The sequence below is a fragment of the Schistocerca gregaria genome, chromosome 1 (assembly GCF_023897955.1).
Source record: "Schistocerca gregaria isolate iqSchGreg1 chromosome 1, iqSchGreg1.2, whole genome shotgun sequence".
Classification (NCBI taxonomy): domain Eukaryota; kingdom Metazoa; phylum Arthropoda; class Insecta; order Orthoptera; family Acrididae; genus Schistocerca; species Schistocerca gregaria.
Window position 1 is genome coordinate 302,654,624 of NC_064920.1, and position 16,537 is coordinate 302,671,160.

General features: G+C 42.0%; 1 protein-coding gene across 4 annotated transcripts in view; it reads right to left on the reverse strand.

The window, feature by feature from the left end:
- Nucleotides 1-16,537, reverse strand: part of LOC126342297 (septin-2) — a 314,504-nt gene that overhangs the window by 122,398 nt on the left and 175,569 nt on the right. Inside the window, exon 1 of one of the 4 annotated variants that reach the window (XM_050001843.1) lies at nucleotides 242-688. The exons of the other annotated variants lie outside the window; for them this stretch is intronic. Within the exon in view, the coding sequence (XP_049857800.1) occupies nucleotides 242-304 (63 nt within the window). The 5' untranslated portion in view covers nucleotides 305-688. Of the gene's footprint in view, nucleotides 1-241; nucleotides 689-16,537 lie in introns of those variants that run through there. 4 annotated transcript variants of the gene reach the window in all.

The following is a 16,537-nucleotide window of genomic DNA, read 5'->3' on the forward strand; positions in this document are numbered from 1 at the left end:
AACCGATAATCGCTTGTTTCAGAAACCGTTTATTTTAAGCGGTTTTATCAGTCAGGTTACACTGGGGTGTAACGAAAAACCGATTGTTTCTGTGATAACAGCCATCCCTAAGGCGAGGGACTGAACCGTGGGCCTGCAGTGTACGAGCTCTGCGGCTGAGCCACTGCCAGCCAGCTTCAACTCACGAGCTAAACGGTGGAGCTGCGACACGAACGGCGCCGACGGCTGTGCTGCGACTTACCCGCTTCTTGTAGGCGAGGACGACGGGCCGGCGCAGCCTACGCTCCAGCTGGTACGAGTCCATGGCGGGACAGGACAGGACAGTACAGTAGGCCCGCAGTGGCACTGGCTGTGCCGCGCCAGCCGACCAGCCACATCCGCGTTATCGCGGCCGCGCTGCTCCGCCCCCCCGGCCGGACACTGCTGTTTGCGCTCTGTATCGTACACCACTACTGGCCTCTGCGCGTCCCCGCCCTGCGCGACCCACTGCGCTGACAACGCGCCGTCATGTTGCCATCTATTATCGCATCGAGCAATCCTGTGTACTTCCTGTCAAACCTGCCTGCCTCTCTCTCTCTCTCTCTCTCTCTCTCTCTCTCTCTATCTATCTCTCTCTCTAATTCTGCGGAACTGTGTGCCCGAAAGCTAACGAGGAAGAGTGCTGAGTCGTCAGTCGAAGCTTGCTCACACACTGTCGGATCGCCTGATAATGACCACCCCCCTGCGTGTGACGCCTGCAGCACCATGAATCATAACTTACGTCACGTGTTGTGCGCTGGTGAGGTCTGGTTTTAAGTAGACCGTCCGGCTGTCTGTGGAACATCGTAAAATTCCTAGAGCACCTCCGATAATTACAGAGTGAGCTGAGCACTGGTTAAGACTCAGAACATACATTCAGGAACAGTGGGGCTTGAATTCTGACCTGTCATTCCGAGTTAGGTTTTTCCAGTTTCCTGCATCTAAGGCGGTTGCTATGACTTCTTCTTTGAGGGATAAACGACGAATTTACTTGAACATTCATTGTCTAATCCATTTCAGTAATTCGTCTCCAATGACCTCTTCACTGACGAAACGAAATGGTACAATTCCAGTACATTCTTTCACGTTAATGCTCCAAATAATGAATCAAGCCTAGCAATTCCAGACGGTTCAACTGGGTTGTCAACAGCTTCCCCTAGCTGGAACACCATTCCACTAAATTCTACTGTATATTACCAAAAAGTCTAACTACAGGCTCATGCTGTAGCTTTCACTTGCATATGATACCACCTCTGCTTAACTGCATAAACCGAACCGACGCTGTACGAAAAATCCGCGTCCTCTGACACCAACGGTTTCACTTTACCCCGGGAGTCACCTTCTGGGGAGTTCAGATGCATGGTGCAAGTTCTCTTTGACACAATTTCTGTGACTTGTGCCTCGGTGATGACGAAATGATGACAAGAACACACACACACACACACACACACACACACACACACACACACACACACACACACACACAGTCCTGAGTGGAGAAAATCTCCAAGCCATCTGGGAGTTGAGCCCAGGGCCCATGATCAAGCATCAACAGTACTGAGCACAAGAACATGAGCTAAAGCTGGTGACTCTGTTTGAAGGGATCTTAAGGAGGAAACAACTGTTTTTATAACGAATAGTCAAGATGGTAGACAGGAGATGATGAAGTGTCAAGTTAACTACAGAGGGAAGGTCAATGTAAGTCAGTCAGTAGAACGAGACTGGTTAAAAATGGAACTAAGGAAGATAGAGAATTAGTATTAGCTACAAATGATCCAGCAGACACTTCAAATAGGGTAAACACTAAAATACCACATCATATTTCATACAATATAAAGACTTCTAACGAATACAATTAAGATGAACAAGATACTAGTCACGTGTGTACAGTTCAAGTTATAGCAAAATAGTTTGCAGTGTCATCTGAGGAGTGGCAAGGTTATCGTAAAAGGAAGAATTTTGAACAGACTAAACCCCTGCTATCAACTCCAAACGAAACAATCTGGACCTTAACTGAAGTCACACTGGCACGCGGAACATGCGAGATTTTAAGCGACAGTGGAAAAACATCCACGATAAATAAGAGAAAAACATCCACGATCAGTAAGAAACATAACTGGGAAAGCAAATGGATTTGTGGTAATACGTGTATCGAACCTACATTCATCTATAACCGATTTTAAATGCGACTTTTCAGTGTGCAACAGGCTATGGTTTAATAAAAATTACGAGAAAACTGATTGTCAAATTATACAGGATGTAAAAAATTACGTATACAATCGCCCTATAATCGTACTTGGAAGACATAAAAGAAACATTTTTATGCGACAAAGATGTCACAAGCACGTTGTTCAGAGACCGTGTTAAAAACTGTGGTGTCATAAATACTGTTTTAGAGACGTTGCTGGAAATGTCGTCCTATGGATTTATTTTTATATTGGCGGGGAAGGCATTTGGTGTATGAGGCACCCATTGACATAGCAGAAGAGATTATTGGCCTTTCCGTTGATACATCTTGTTGTTTTCGACGCGTTAGTCAGTTATTAGCAGGCAAATGCCAGTCGTGATTTGATGTAAACGAACAACGTTTCAGCAACATCTCCAACAATATTTGTCACACGGGAGTTTCGACACTGTCTCTGACATCACCAGCATCACGACCCTGATGACCTCATTGCAGGGAAACTGCGAGTCTGTGACATTTGTCACGCGAAGAAACTTTCAGACTCATGCTTGTCTAATGAGCAGCTATTCGAGGTTCGAGTCTGAGTTATTCGCCACTCCACCGGAAGCGGATTGAGAGCCGCACACTTTGGGCAGTGCATCGGCGTCGTAACTTCCCTGGTTCGCCAGGTGGACTTACGAGTCAGTCGCGTACTAGCCTACCTCGGATTCTTGTTTGCTCGGCCTGCGCTCGCTTGCAACTGTGTCCTGAATTCTTTCGCGCTGTCTTACTTCCGTGTTTGTTCCAGAACGTGCTTTAGCCACACTCCCCTCCGGTTAGGTTGACAGTGTTTATCGCGCGCGCCATGCATCGCGGTACTCCGCGTTTGTTTCCGAGCTATTTGTGGATTCTATCAGGTTTCTAAAATTTTGTATACGTATTTTTTTACACTCCATAAGAGCACTAAAAAGGTGACCGCGCCTACTCGCCATCACCGGATTCGTCCAAATTTATAGTCTATGCTGGGCCTGACCAGAAATGAATGTGACAGAAGCCGGAGGTCCAAATGGCAGAACGTGTAGAAAAAAATGACATTTTGGCGTGGGTCGGGAGTCCACGAACCCACGCGAATTGTAAATGGTTGCGAAAACACACTTGACCTCTTAGTCACAAACAATCCAGAGCTGATAGAGAGCATCATGACTGATACAGGGATTAGTGATCACAAGGTCATTGTAGCTAGGCTCAATACCATTTCTTCCAAATCCATCAGAAACAAACGCAAAATAATTTTATTCAAAAAAGCGGATAAAGTGCCACTAGAAGCCTTCCTAAAAGACAATTTCCAGTCCTTCCGAACTGACTATGCGAATGTAGACGAGATGTGGCTCAAATTCAAAGATATAGTAGCAACAGCAATTAAGATATTCATACCTCATAAATTGGTAAGAGATGGAACGGATCCCCCGTGGTACACAAAAAAGGTCCGAACGCTGTTGCAGATGCAACGGAAAAAGCATGCGAAGTTCAGAAGAACGCCAAATCCCGAAGATGGGCTAAAATTTACAGACGCGCGAAATTTGGCACGTACTTCGATGCGAGATGCCTTTAATAGGTTCCACAACGAAACATTGTCTCGAAATTTGGTAGAAAATCTGAAGAAATTCTGGTCGTATGTAAAGTATACAAGCGGCAAGACACAGTCAATACCTTCGCTGCGCAGTGCCGATGGTACTGTTATCGACGACTGTGCCGCTAAAGCGGAGTTACTGAATGTAGTTTTCCGAAATTCCTTCACCGGGAAGACGAATGGAATATTCCAGAATTTGAAACACGAACAGCTGCTAGCATGAGTTTCTTAGAAGTAGATACCTTAGGGGTTGCGAAGCAACTCAAATCACTTGATACGGGCAAGTCTTCAGGTCCAGATTGTATACCGATTAGGTTCCTTTCAGATTACGCTGATACTATAGCTCCCTACTTAGCACTCATATACAACCGCTCGCTCACCGTTAGATCTGTACCTACAGATTGGAAAATTGCGCAGGTCGCACCAGTGTTCAAGAAGGGTAGTAGGAGTAATCCATTTAACTACAGACCTATATCATTGACGTCGGTTTGCAGTAGGGTTTTGGAGCATATACTGTATTCAAACATTACGAATCACCTCGAAGGGAACGATCTATTGATACGTAATCAGCATGGCTTCAAAAAACATCGCTCTTGTGCAACGCAGCTAGCTCTTTATTCGCACGAAGTAATGGCCGCTATCGACAGGGGATCTCAAGTTGATTCCGTATTTCTAGATTTCCGGAAAGCTTTTGACACCGTTCCTCACAAGCGACTTCTAATCAAGCTGCAGAGCTATGGGGTATCGTCTCAGTTGTGTGACTGGATTCGTGATTTCCTGTCAGGAAGGTCACAGTTCGTAGTAATAGACGGCAAATCATCGAGTAAAACTGAAGTGATATCAGGTGTTCCTCAGGGAAGCGTCCTGGGACCTCTACTGTTCCTGATCTATATAAATGACCTGGGTGACAATCTGAGCAGTTCTCTTAGACCGTTCGCAGATGATGCTGTAATTTACCGTCTAGTAAGGTCATCCGAAGACCAGTATCAGTTGCAAAGTGATTTAGAAAAGATTGCTGTATGGTGTGTCAGGTGACAGTTGACGCTAAATAACGAAAAGTGTGAGATGATCCACATGAGTTCCAAAAGAAATCCGTTGGAATTCGATTACTCGATAAATAGTACAATTCTCAAGGCTGTCAATTCAACTAAGTACCTGGGTGTTAAAATTACGAACAACTTCAGTTGGAAGGACCATATAGATAATATTGTCGGGAAGGCGAGCCAAAGGTTGCGTTTCATTGGCAGGACACTTAGAAGATGCAACAAGTCCACTAAAGAGACAGCTTACACTACACTCGTTCGTCCTCTGTTAGAATATTGCTGCGCGGTGTGGGAACCTTACCAGGTGGGATTGACGGAGGACCTCGAAAGGGTGCAAAAAAAGGGCAGCTCGTTTTGTATTATCACGTTATAGGGGAGAGAGTGTGGCAGATATGATACACGAGTTGGGATGGAAGTCATTACAGCATAGACGTTTTTCGTCGCGGCGAGACCTTTTTACGAAATTTCAGTCACCAACTTTCTCTTCCGAATGCGAAAATATTTTCTTGAGCCCAACCTACATAGGTAGGAATGATCATCAAAATAAAATAAGAGAAATCAGAGCTCGAACAGAAAGGTTTCGGTGTTCGTTTTTCCCGCTCGCTGTTCGGGAGTGGAATAGTAGAGAGATAGTATGATTGTGGTTCGATGAACCCTCTGCCAAGCACTTAAACGTGAATTGCAGAGTAGTCATGTAGATGTAGATATTGCAATTATTAATATTTTCATAAAAGGCATGAAAAGGAAAGCCGAAGGAAAATTTGAGGCTACAAATAAATTTCCGAGAAGGGATTGAAGGCGTACACGAAAATTTCGTATATAACATTAGATACGTTTATTATTTTACAGTTCATGATTTACATGTGTTGCGGTAATATTCATCGTAAAAACAGAGGACGACGATATTTTCATGGCATCTTGCCGCATTATTAAATTTATATGGTTATTTTAAACTTTCTCCAGAAAAACAATATTCTGACTATTCTCTCAATAATCTCGAAAAATTCCCGTTTCTCCGCTAGCAAGCGAATGTGCTCCTTAGCTGTACCTAGCGCTGTCGCCAACGTTCGATTTTACCTGCGCCGTAAAGTTCGTTTGCAGCCGCCTCGGTAGCTGCGCGGTCAGCGTGACGCACTGCTAACAAGGGAAACTCCCCATCATACCCCCCTCCGATTTTGTGGTAAGAGGGCCCAGTGGATAGCCCATAAAAAACCGAACACACAAAGATTGAAAACGGAAAAAAGGTGTACCGAACTGTGAAAAAAAGCAAAATAGAAACAGCGAACGGTTCAAGGACAAAATGCACAGAACAGAGCAAACTGAATTAGGATCGGCGTCGTGGTTAATTGCATCCGGCACGGTAGCTCAGCGTGTTCGGTCAGAGGATTAGCTGCCCTCTGTAATAAAAAACTCAGTCCACGGCTAAACACTGAACTTGAACGCTTGTCATGGGACATATGCAACGAACAATATCGAACAAAATGAGATTAAAAAATAAAGGGTTAGCTGCCCTCTGTAACAAAAAAACTGAGTTGATGGATCAACGCTGAACCTAAGGAAGTGTCATAGGAGGTCGGTCCCGAACAAATTTAACGATCAATTACGATCAAAATGAGATAAAAACAGTGGTAACGATGTCTGTCTGCCAAGCGGGTGAGCCGTGTTCAAACCTCCCTCGTGCCATTATTATTATTATTATTATTATTATTATTATTATTATTATTATTTACGGTGTTGGCTGTATTCAATCTCATGCCTACGTAGTGGTGTATCGTCCGTTAGCAACAACGAGATGTAACGAAGAGACCTATAATGACAGATGATACTACACAACTACTCTATTAGCAGCCGAAAGAAAGTGGATTTCGAATCGGAACCGCAAACGTTTGAAGATAAGGCGACAAGTCAAACGAATCATCCACCGGAAAACATGTCTGGTGTGTCATACACGGCATTAGTGACAATACGTGTGTCATATGACAGGAATCTCTTACCGACGCACCTAATTTGACACCTGGTGAGTGAGTGAAATATGCCTTCTTGCCCGATTTCGGTGTTCGTATGAATGTTAATGTGATCACTCCCACTAAAATGATGAAAACATAATAGTTTATCACACAAGCAGCAACAAATGGCCGCAAGTTTCACGATCACACTCTCTCTCTGTGCACTATGAAAACGTAACGTATGTTTTTAACGTTTTTGAAGTTGTATTCCGTTTTGGATGTTTTAACTTCTGAATTAGTTTTTAGTGTCGTAGTTCATACCGGTTTATTTGTTGCTTTCATTTCTGTAAGACGTATATATGGTTTTCGACACGCTTAATCAGTTGACATCACATTTACTTGCGACGACAACGTATTCTTACAACATGACTCATATTCTATAACCAATGTACAGTATGACAACTACCAAGACTACAGAAAGAGAGATATTTCAGTGACCGGACGCCGCTGCTGTTCGCCTACGCTCAAAACAATGTATTGAGCCTGGACCGTTCACTGTTTTTGTTTTGCACTTCTTTCACAGTTCAGTACACCTTCTCCCTTTTTTTATCCTTTGATCTGCGTTCGGTTTTTGACAGGCTATCGACTGAGCCATCTTACATCCATACCCCTAAAACTGCCGCGGGTGGGGGGGGGGGGGGGGAGGAGGTGGGAGATAGCGGCGATGGGAAGTTTCCCTTGTATGTGAAAGGGCTTGGGGTCGATTTCTGGAAGTATAGACAGCACATTTTCTCCGCTCGGGGACAGGATTTTGTGTTGTCCTGTGCTCGCATCTTCGTAACTGCCACTGCACTACTGAGATAGCTGCATGGAAACTTTTCAAAGGCCAGAACATTTTTAAAAAATGGAACCAACGGTTAAAAATCCTATACACTTTAATTACAATCCCGTTATGAAATATTATTTGCTGAATGCTTGTGGACGCTGGTAAGTACAATCCTTTGTTGGAAATTTGTACCCTCCCCACTATATGATTCTGTATCAAATTTAGCCCAACTTTGCCTCCCACTCTATAAAACGTCTACGTATTACCAAAACTGCGTACTCACAATCTGTTATCCAACTTAAACTCGTATGCTAAACTTCGACTGAACAGAACCTAATTTGAACTGAACTGTAACTGGTTATATTAAAAGCGCAACTGGAATAAAACAATTATCTGGCCCTAATCAAAATTTCCGCTTATCTCGCGTCTTCACAACATTGGTGCAGATTTCTCGAAAGCACAGCAGCAAACAGGAAGCAGGAAGCGGGTAAGCAAGATTTCTATTTTTAAGTAAAATTTACAAACAATGTTCAATCTGTTGCTTACCACATGCTGCACTGTGGTTATGCGTAATGATAAACCTTCTTTAAACAATGGGATAGGGAGAGTAACTACCCCTATGAAAAGACATTCCACGACAACGATTTTAGAATGAAGTTTACATTCAAAGAGTAAAATTTCTCGTGATCTTCGCATATAACATTGGTCTGAACAGTGCTAAACTTAAAGTGAACAATGATTTAAAAAGGGTTCATTGTTTGCAGAGAGTTAATCAGTTTACATCTTATGCATGACTCAGGGAAGTGGCGTAGTCTTTCTCTGAGCACCGAGCAAGTTAACTAGCTGACAATCATTCCCATCTGTGCAGTGCTCCAACCTTACCTGAAACAACTACTCTTCACAAATAATGACATTAATCAAATTTTACATTCTTTTCGCCTTCCAGTCTATAAATCATATTCATCCTTGCTGTCCTTTAATTTAAATCTTTCTTCATCTAATAGAAGCAATCAGTCAAAACAATACTACTGAATACGTCCATCAGCTACCACACTTCAACTAAGAAGTATCATACTGCGCAGAGGCAAAGACCATGCCACAACAATACCAAGGATTGTTTAACAAGAACATAACAAACATAAATGGTTCAAATGGCTCTGAGCACTATGCGACTTAACTTCTGAGGTCATCAGTCGCCTAGAACTTAGAACTAATTAAACCTAACTAACCTAAGGACATCACATACATCCATGCCCGAGTCAGGATTCGAAACTGCGACCGTAGCGGTCGCTCGGCTCCAGACTGCAGCGCCTATAACCGCACGGCCACTCGGGCCAGCAAACAAATGGCATGCCCACCTTACAAATTTTTTTTGCTATCAGATTTTGTTTTCCTTTCTTTATAATGCTTATTATGAAAATATTAATAAATACAGTTCCTTTTCATTGTAAGTGATGTAAAAACAGAAAAAATTTCCGTATAGGGAGTGGACCCCACGATCCTCGTATTACCGTTCGGTAGTCTTTCCGCTTGGGCCAACTGAAAACTACGCGAACATAAATCGCTAATATCTCCCCGGCTAGCGCGAAAAATGCTGTTCTTTTTTAGTATACGCTTAGCTCCCACTTGTCTCTTATTTCTGGCCGAACCCTGCCTCTATCATCTGGGCGAAATCGGTGGCGACGAGTAGCCGCGGTCGCCCTTATAAGAAAGATATAACGACGGTAATAAGCAAAATCTGAACCCACTACATCAACAAAGCAAGACAGCTAGAAACGGCTGGTTACACGTGACCGAAAATATTCGCAAAATGTGGCTTCTGGAATATGATATAACTGGTTGGACCGTTTCCGATTGAATGAAACAGTGGGTATACACTGACATTGCATCAGTCCCCTTCTGTGTTGGTTGCTGTAGGCACTGAATCTGTCTATCGGTAACATGAGCCACACTTGTAAGGCGTGCTGAGTTGGAGGCACATTCATGCATTTTCATGTTTTTTAAAGTTCTTTAGTTGAACTGCCATTCACACCGTTTTCAACTCTCAGTCAAAAATAAACTTTGAAATCGGGGAAAGAAGTTCCGTACATACTTTACGTGCTCTTCAAGATCTCTATTCAGTAACCACCCACACAATGATATGGAAAGATGATTCTTAACTTGAAATACCTGCCCCCCATCTTGAGTTATGACTCATAGTTCATTGTTTCCCCTACTTTGTCGAAGTTTAATACGCATGGATCTTAAGATCTAAATAGTGGCTGATAGCGGCATCAAAATCAATACGTACCCATCTTGCCCTTTGAAATCAGAACTGCACAGCTGCATTTACAATGCCTTTACTTGTCATGGATATCCACTATTTTTCAATTCGGTAAATTAAATCGAGGGCTTCCAGTATGGAAAGCAAAGAATTATTTGACATTATTTTAAGTAGAAATTCATCTACCAGCAGCAGTCAACTCGTAATATGTAACTACGGTTCATGAGCTTCAATTAAGAGAACGTTTGCACTGATAGTGGTAATAGCGCCTAAGCACTGTTAAAAAAAAGTCTAAGCCAATGTTTGTCTAAGTTTCATCCAGGATAGGTCACCCAACCACCAAAGTCCGTTTGTGTTTCTAAGGTCTTCATCCTGTCAGATTGTACCAGTTTACAGACTTTTGCACGACGTCCGTAAATGGATGCGATGCGAGCCCTCGCAAACTGAATATTGAACTGATAATTTTTTGCTTATTTTACAGATTTTTATTACACTATTAATTTCTTATCCAATTATCAGGATCTGTACGCCACTGATAAGATGGAGACGTTACAACTGTTACGCAGACCAAGTCGAACGATCTTCTCCTAATATCACCAAACAAAGTTGCCAGAAACTGTCTTACATCATACAGCACATTGTAGGGGAAGGACTTAAGTGCAAGATGAACGATGCTCGTTCAGCATAACTGTTCAACTCTAGTAAAATTGAGGTGGTATGTCGCAAGCATATAAACACAAGATTGTTTTTGTCCATAGCCTTTTTTTATTTTCCGCTCTCTTTTTCTCCTTGACTATAGTGAGTGCCACGTGCGAATTACGCAACAGTGTAATTGTTTCGCAGTGTTAGTTTGGTTCTGTAATTGGGAATATAAGGCTACTGACTGACAGTAATCTAGAGATTAGTCTGACGCATTTGATTAGGTATCATACCAATTACAAATGTTACACCATTTCGTTTGACTTGTCAACAGCAAAAAACTATGTGCACGACCGATACAAAAAATATTTGTAGGTGGTGCTACCGAAATAGATGCAACCAACTAGCTCTCAACTTTTGGGAGTTAAAGGATACTCCAAGTCCAGCATTGTGACGTGATACAGTGGTAGAGATCACTGCATATCATACGAGGGTAAGTCAATTATTACCCGCAAAATAGTTATAAAATTTTATTGTAATCAAATAGGGAACTTACAAGCACATCATTTTTCGACAAAGTCTTCTTGCGTTTCAACTCACCTGGTCCATCGTTGTACAAGCTTCCTGATGCCCTCATAAAAGAAGGTTCTCGGTTGAGCTGCGAGCTAGGAATGGACCGCTTCTCTCACTGCTTCGTGCGAGGCAAGTCGATGGCCTTTTAATGCCTGTTTGAGTGGACCAGACAAGGGATAGTCAAAAGGGGTCAAAAGGGGGCAAGATCGGGACTATATGGAGGATGATCCAGTACTTCAAATTTGAGTTTCTGGTGTGTTTCAGCAGTGTGGACAGCAGTATGCGGACGGGCATTGTCGTGCAACAACACAACACCTTTTGACAGCAATCCTCGGCGTTTGCTTCGAATTGCAGGCTTTAGCCTGGCAGTAAGCATCTCACTGTAACGTACACTTTCTATCGTTGTGCCTCCTTCCCCATAATGTCACTGGACCTTGTGCGTCCCAAAAAACCGTAAGCATAAGTTTTCCTGCGGACCGGTGGGTCTTGAACTTTTTCTCGCACGGCAAATTTGGATGTTTCCATTCCATACTCTGCCGTTTACTCTCCGGCTCGTAATGATGGATCCATGTTCCGTCGCCAGTAATGATCCTGTCTAAGAAGTCGTCCCCTTCGTTACCATAGAGATCCAACTTTTTCCCAGATGTCCAAGCGCGTTTGTTTATGCAACTGAGTTGTTTTGGGATCCATCTTGCACAAAATTTTTGGAACCTAAGTCTGCTGTGGATGATTTCGTAGGCAGAAGCGTGCCTAATTAGCGAACGATGTGCTACTTCGTTAATAGTTAATCGTCTGTCTAAGAGACTCATTTCATGTGAACGCTCAATGTTTCTTCATTTGTGGCGGTAAACGGTCGTCCGGCTCATACATCGTGCGTAACGCTTGTGCGACCATTCCGGAATTTTTCCAATCCTTTCGTAGACACTCCGTTGTGGCAAAACACTGTTCCCCTACTGTACCGAAAGTCTTCGATGAATTTCGGCCCCTGATACGCCTTCCGACCACAAAAAATGGATCACTGAACGCTGATCTTCTTTGGGGCAAATCGACAGCGGAGCAGCCATGATTAACAGAACGGTAGTGATAACGAAACTATCCTAGCAGCTTGAAAATAGCAAACATATAACAACAAATAAACAAAGAATGGGTCATCAACGTAAAACGGCAGTACTACGAAAATAAACAAAAATATAAATAAATTGCGGATAATAATTGACTCTGCCTCGTAGTTAAATGTCTTGCGCACGTTTTTTAACTCATCTAGATGTTTGAAGTTTCTTTAATTTATCTGTGACTTCTAGTCACATTAGAGAAATTTCTTATTTTGGACATTCCTTCCATTTGTCTTTTTTTAGCAATGCACATTTATGATCTCTCAAGTAAAGAAACAACAACTGCACAAACCGGTTCTTAATCTTCATTAATAAGTTAATTTCTGCAAGTCATGTACCACCCACATGTATAGATTTGCCGCAGAAAGAGTCAGAAACATTCGTATGCAACAAATACATGGTGTTTAAAAATAATTATCTGATTTCAAAACTCCATATTTATTGATAAAAACACACCACAAACATGGGATGCATTGCAAATACTCACAAAAAAACTTACAGTTTTAGCTATGCAATTACAAATGATCTGTATGTCCACCACAAGCAGCAACATGAACTACATCTAGACGATAGCTAAATTCGTCAAACTTTACAGTTACGGCGATTGTTATTCTGTTCTATGTCACTAGGTAAAGGTGAGATGAACAGACTTTCTTTCACATATCCTAATAAGAAAAAAATCGTATGGAGTGATGTCTAGCAGTACTGAAGGCCAAGCATGCAGTGCTGTGTCTCAGGGCTCCGTACGCCCTATCTAGCGTTGAGCAGTGTCATTGAAAAAATTATGTTCGTTGTTGTGCCATTGTGGTGGAACTTCATCCTGTTGGAAAATGAAGTCATCGGAGTCATCAAGTTCTGGAAAAAGCCAACTTTGCAGCATTTGGAGATCTCATTCCAATAGCTGCGTTTTCCTCAAAAGAAGTTATACTACACTTTTTCACGAGAAATGGCACAAAAAACGTTCACTTTAGGTGACTGTCTTTCGTGCTCAGTACCAAAGACCAACGTTTTTAGGTGCAGGCAGATCAATGTCAGATCACCAACGAAAAGCACGCTGAACCGAAATCATTCACTAACTCTTTGCAAACAGCAGCATACAAAACGCCTTTTGTTGGATGGACTCCATATTACTTTTGACTGCCTGCAAATTGGGAAGATGTGTTGACTGACATCTAAGGGCGATTTTATGAAACTCTAGACCACGCGCATTCAAACAACACACACTGTCTGGCCGGCACGTCCCACGTTTCGTAATTATTACTGTCCAAAATCAGGTACTGCGCTGCATTTATAGGGACTTTATGTGGACGGCTGGTATAGGCGACCGCCCCATAAACGACGACATTAATGAGTTTTCTCCACCCTCCGCCTCCTGCACACACACACAAAGCATTAGTACAAACTGAAAATCTAACTGTAGTTCACGGTGTATCCCAAAAATAATAGCGACTTTTAAAAGACCGATAGCTTCAGAAACGCCAGACTTCATAAGCGTAGTACGTTTCAAAGAGCACAGCCTGCTTGCGGTCCACAAAACCTCTGGTTTCTGTTCTGTGACAGCAAAGCAGCGGGTGGTTTTGCCGGCAGTGTCACCTGTCGCTATTCGTGCTGACGATGACTCAATAGTAGCGAGAAGGAAACCCGCAGAGCACACGGCGTGACTCAACGTGTCGGCCCGACATTGCACCCCCTCACCTTCGCACTCGCACTGCACCTTGCCAGCAGGGTACTTTTTTACATATCTAGTGCTACAAAGCTTCTGCACAAAGCTTTCCTGGAGTCCAAATCTGTTTTTCGGACGATTTGTGTCTTAATTTATCTTGCTTTGCTGTCAAAACAAAAAAACAAAAAAAGTATCAGAGAAAGAAAGCTCCCTTCTTGTTTATACACCGTTACTCATGTCCGATTTCTCAATACAACCGATACATTTTCATCACTAACAAGTTTTAGTGACTTACTGAGTGATTTGTACTCTTATTTTCGGTTTTTCCTTATCACATGCTGATACGAATCGCGTGATGCACCGTCTAACGATCCATGATCACATCAACAAAGTTATATTTTCTACGTATTATAGCCACTGTTTCGTCGGAAGTACAAACTTAGTCAAAAATTAAAATTTTAAAACTTTAAATTATTGACATTTTCCCCCATTTCCGACCTGATAGGTCATTTTTAAGCCTTGCATATGCATGCGTCGAAAGAAAGAAAAAAGATTTAGTCAATTCTATTACGTTTCTCTTGTGACAGTCTTCGCATAGTTTCATACAATGGGACTTCAAGAACTACGGTACAGTTGTCTCGACAAGTGTGTACGTTACATTTGTCTCCACAAGTGTGGACTTACCGCTAAGTCTGCTGCGCAAAAAACGTGTCACGTAGTCAGAACAGACTATATGTACCGAGTTCCGTGTAGAGACAGTTCTGCTGCCGTATAGATAACAGGTGCCACAGTGGAACGGTGTCTACAATTTAACCAAGGACAAAACGACGTGGGTGAGGCTGATCGGAAAGGGAGGCCATCGACATGGACCACAGACAACAATGGCATGACTACCGAGGAAATGATTCTAAGCAATCGCAGATCGTACTACGATGAGCGCGTTCACACAGCGGTTCTCGAATAGCTCGCTGACCTAAGATCGGATTTGTATCGGCAAGTAACGGAAAGATTTTGTAGAAAGTTGCGACCGTTGTTTACAGAAACTCTGTGTGTGTTGACAAACAGCGTCATGTACCTGTGTCACTTTGTTGTGTACTGCGGCATTCGGAGAAAGTTACTTGGCCTTTCATAATGATGTGTAACTTACTCTTACGTCACCTTATATAACTTGAAAGTTTCTACTATCCCAATCGCTAGTTATTATAAACACCAAGTACGATCTTAGATGGTGGTGGTATAGCCTTGCTTTTTTCTGACCTTAGAACCAAATCAGGTAATTATGGAACAGTACAAAGCTGAAATCGACACAAAGTGCAGCTTATATTACCGATTAGATGTGTGAAAATGCAGACTTTTAGCCAAATTACATGTCAGAAAAAGGTGTTAGTACCACGCAGTACCCCAATAATGGAATTTTGTATATTTGCGAATGAGCCCATTAGGACTACGCAAAGTACTTAGTGGCGTGCATTTGCCTTTCTTTGTGTCCATACTTTTTTTTCTGTGGGCTTCTTTCCTTTCTTGAGACCACGTTGTTCCAGTCTTCTTCTTTGGTTTCTTCTCTTGGTTAACTTGCCACTTGTGAATTTTAGATCTGAAGACTTCCCTGTTTTCAATATCCTCTGGTGTAATTCCTGCTAGTTTCATATCTGTTTTGATTTCGCCAATCCATTTCATTGGGTCTGTTTTAGATTTACTCCTGTTTTCATAGAATTCAAGTATTTGCTTTGTAAGTCTGTCCGGATTAATTCTTTTGATGTGTCCATAGAATATTAATCTGCGTTTTCTAATGTCACTGTGAATATTAGAGTTTTGTTTGATTTCCTGTTGGCCTCTGAGCCGATACTTTCCATCTACAATTTTTTGGCCTAAAATTTTTCTTATGATCTTCCGTTCCTTTTCCTGAATGTTTTCTATGTCTGTTTTCCTGTTTAAAACTAGTGTCTCTGATCCATATAGGCATTCTGGGTTTATGGCGGTGTTGTAATGTGTAGTTTTGTGTGCTTGGAGACTTTTTTTATTGAAGGTATTTTGAGTGAGTCGATAAGCAATGTCCATCTTTTGGCATCTGATTCGTTTGCTTTCGTTTCTGTTCCATTTTCCTGAATCGTTTCACAGAGATATTTAAATTGTGGGACTCGTTTGATTTTGCCACATATAATGGAATTATTATCATTATTATTATTCTTTCTATTCTCAGACGTTATGTCTGGTCAAAAATGGAAAGTGACGCGGACCTTGATAAAGCGTGACTTCCTTTTAACTGTACAGTATCTGTTACATTGCATTTAGGAACTTTCGGGTAATTGAACATGTATCAATAATTACAGATTTCTGTAGTTGTATATATACGTTTGGATGTAGCTGTATTGCGTTGATGTACTGGTGAATATTGTGTGGTATGACCCCTGTAGTTGATAGTATAATTGGTATAATGTCAACTTTATCCTGATGGCACATGTCCTTGACTTCCTCAGCCAGTTGGATATATTTTTTCAACTTTTTCTCCTGTTTTCTTCTGTATATTTGTTGTATTGGGTATGGATATTTCAATTAGTTGTGTTAATTTCTTCTTTTTATTGGTGAGTATGATGTCAGGTTTGTTATGTGGTGTTGTTTTATCTGTTATAATGGCTATGTTCCAGTATAATTTGTATTCA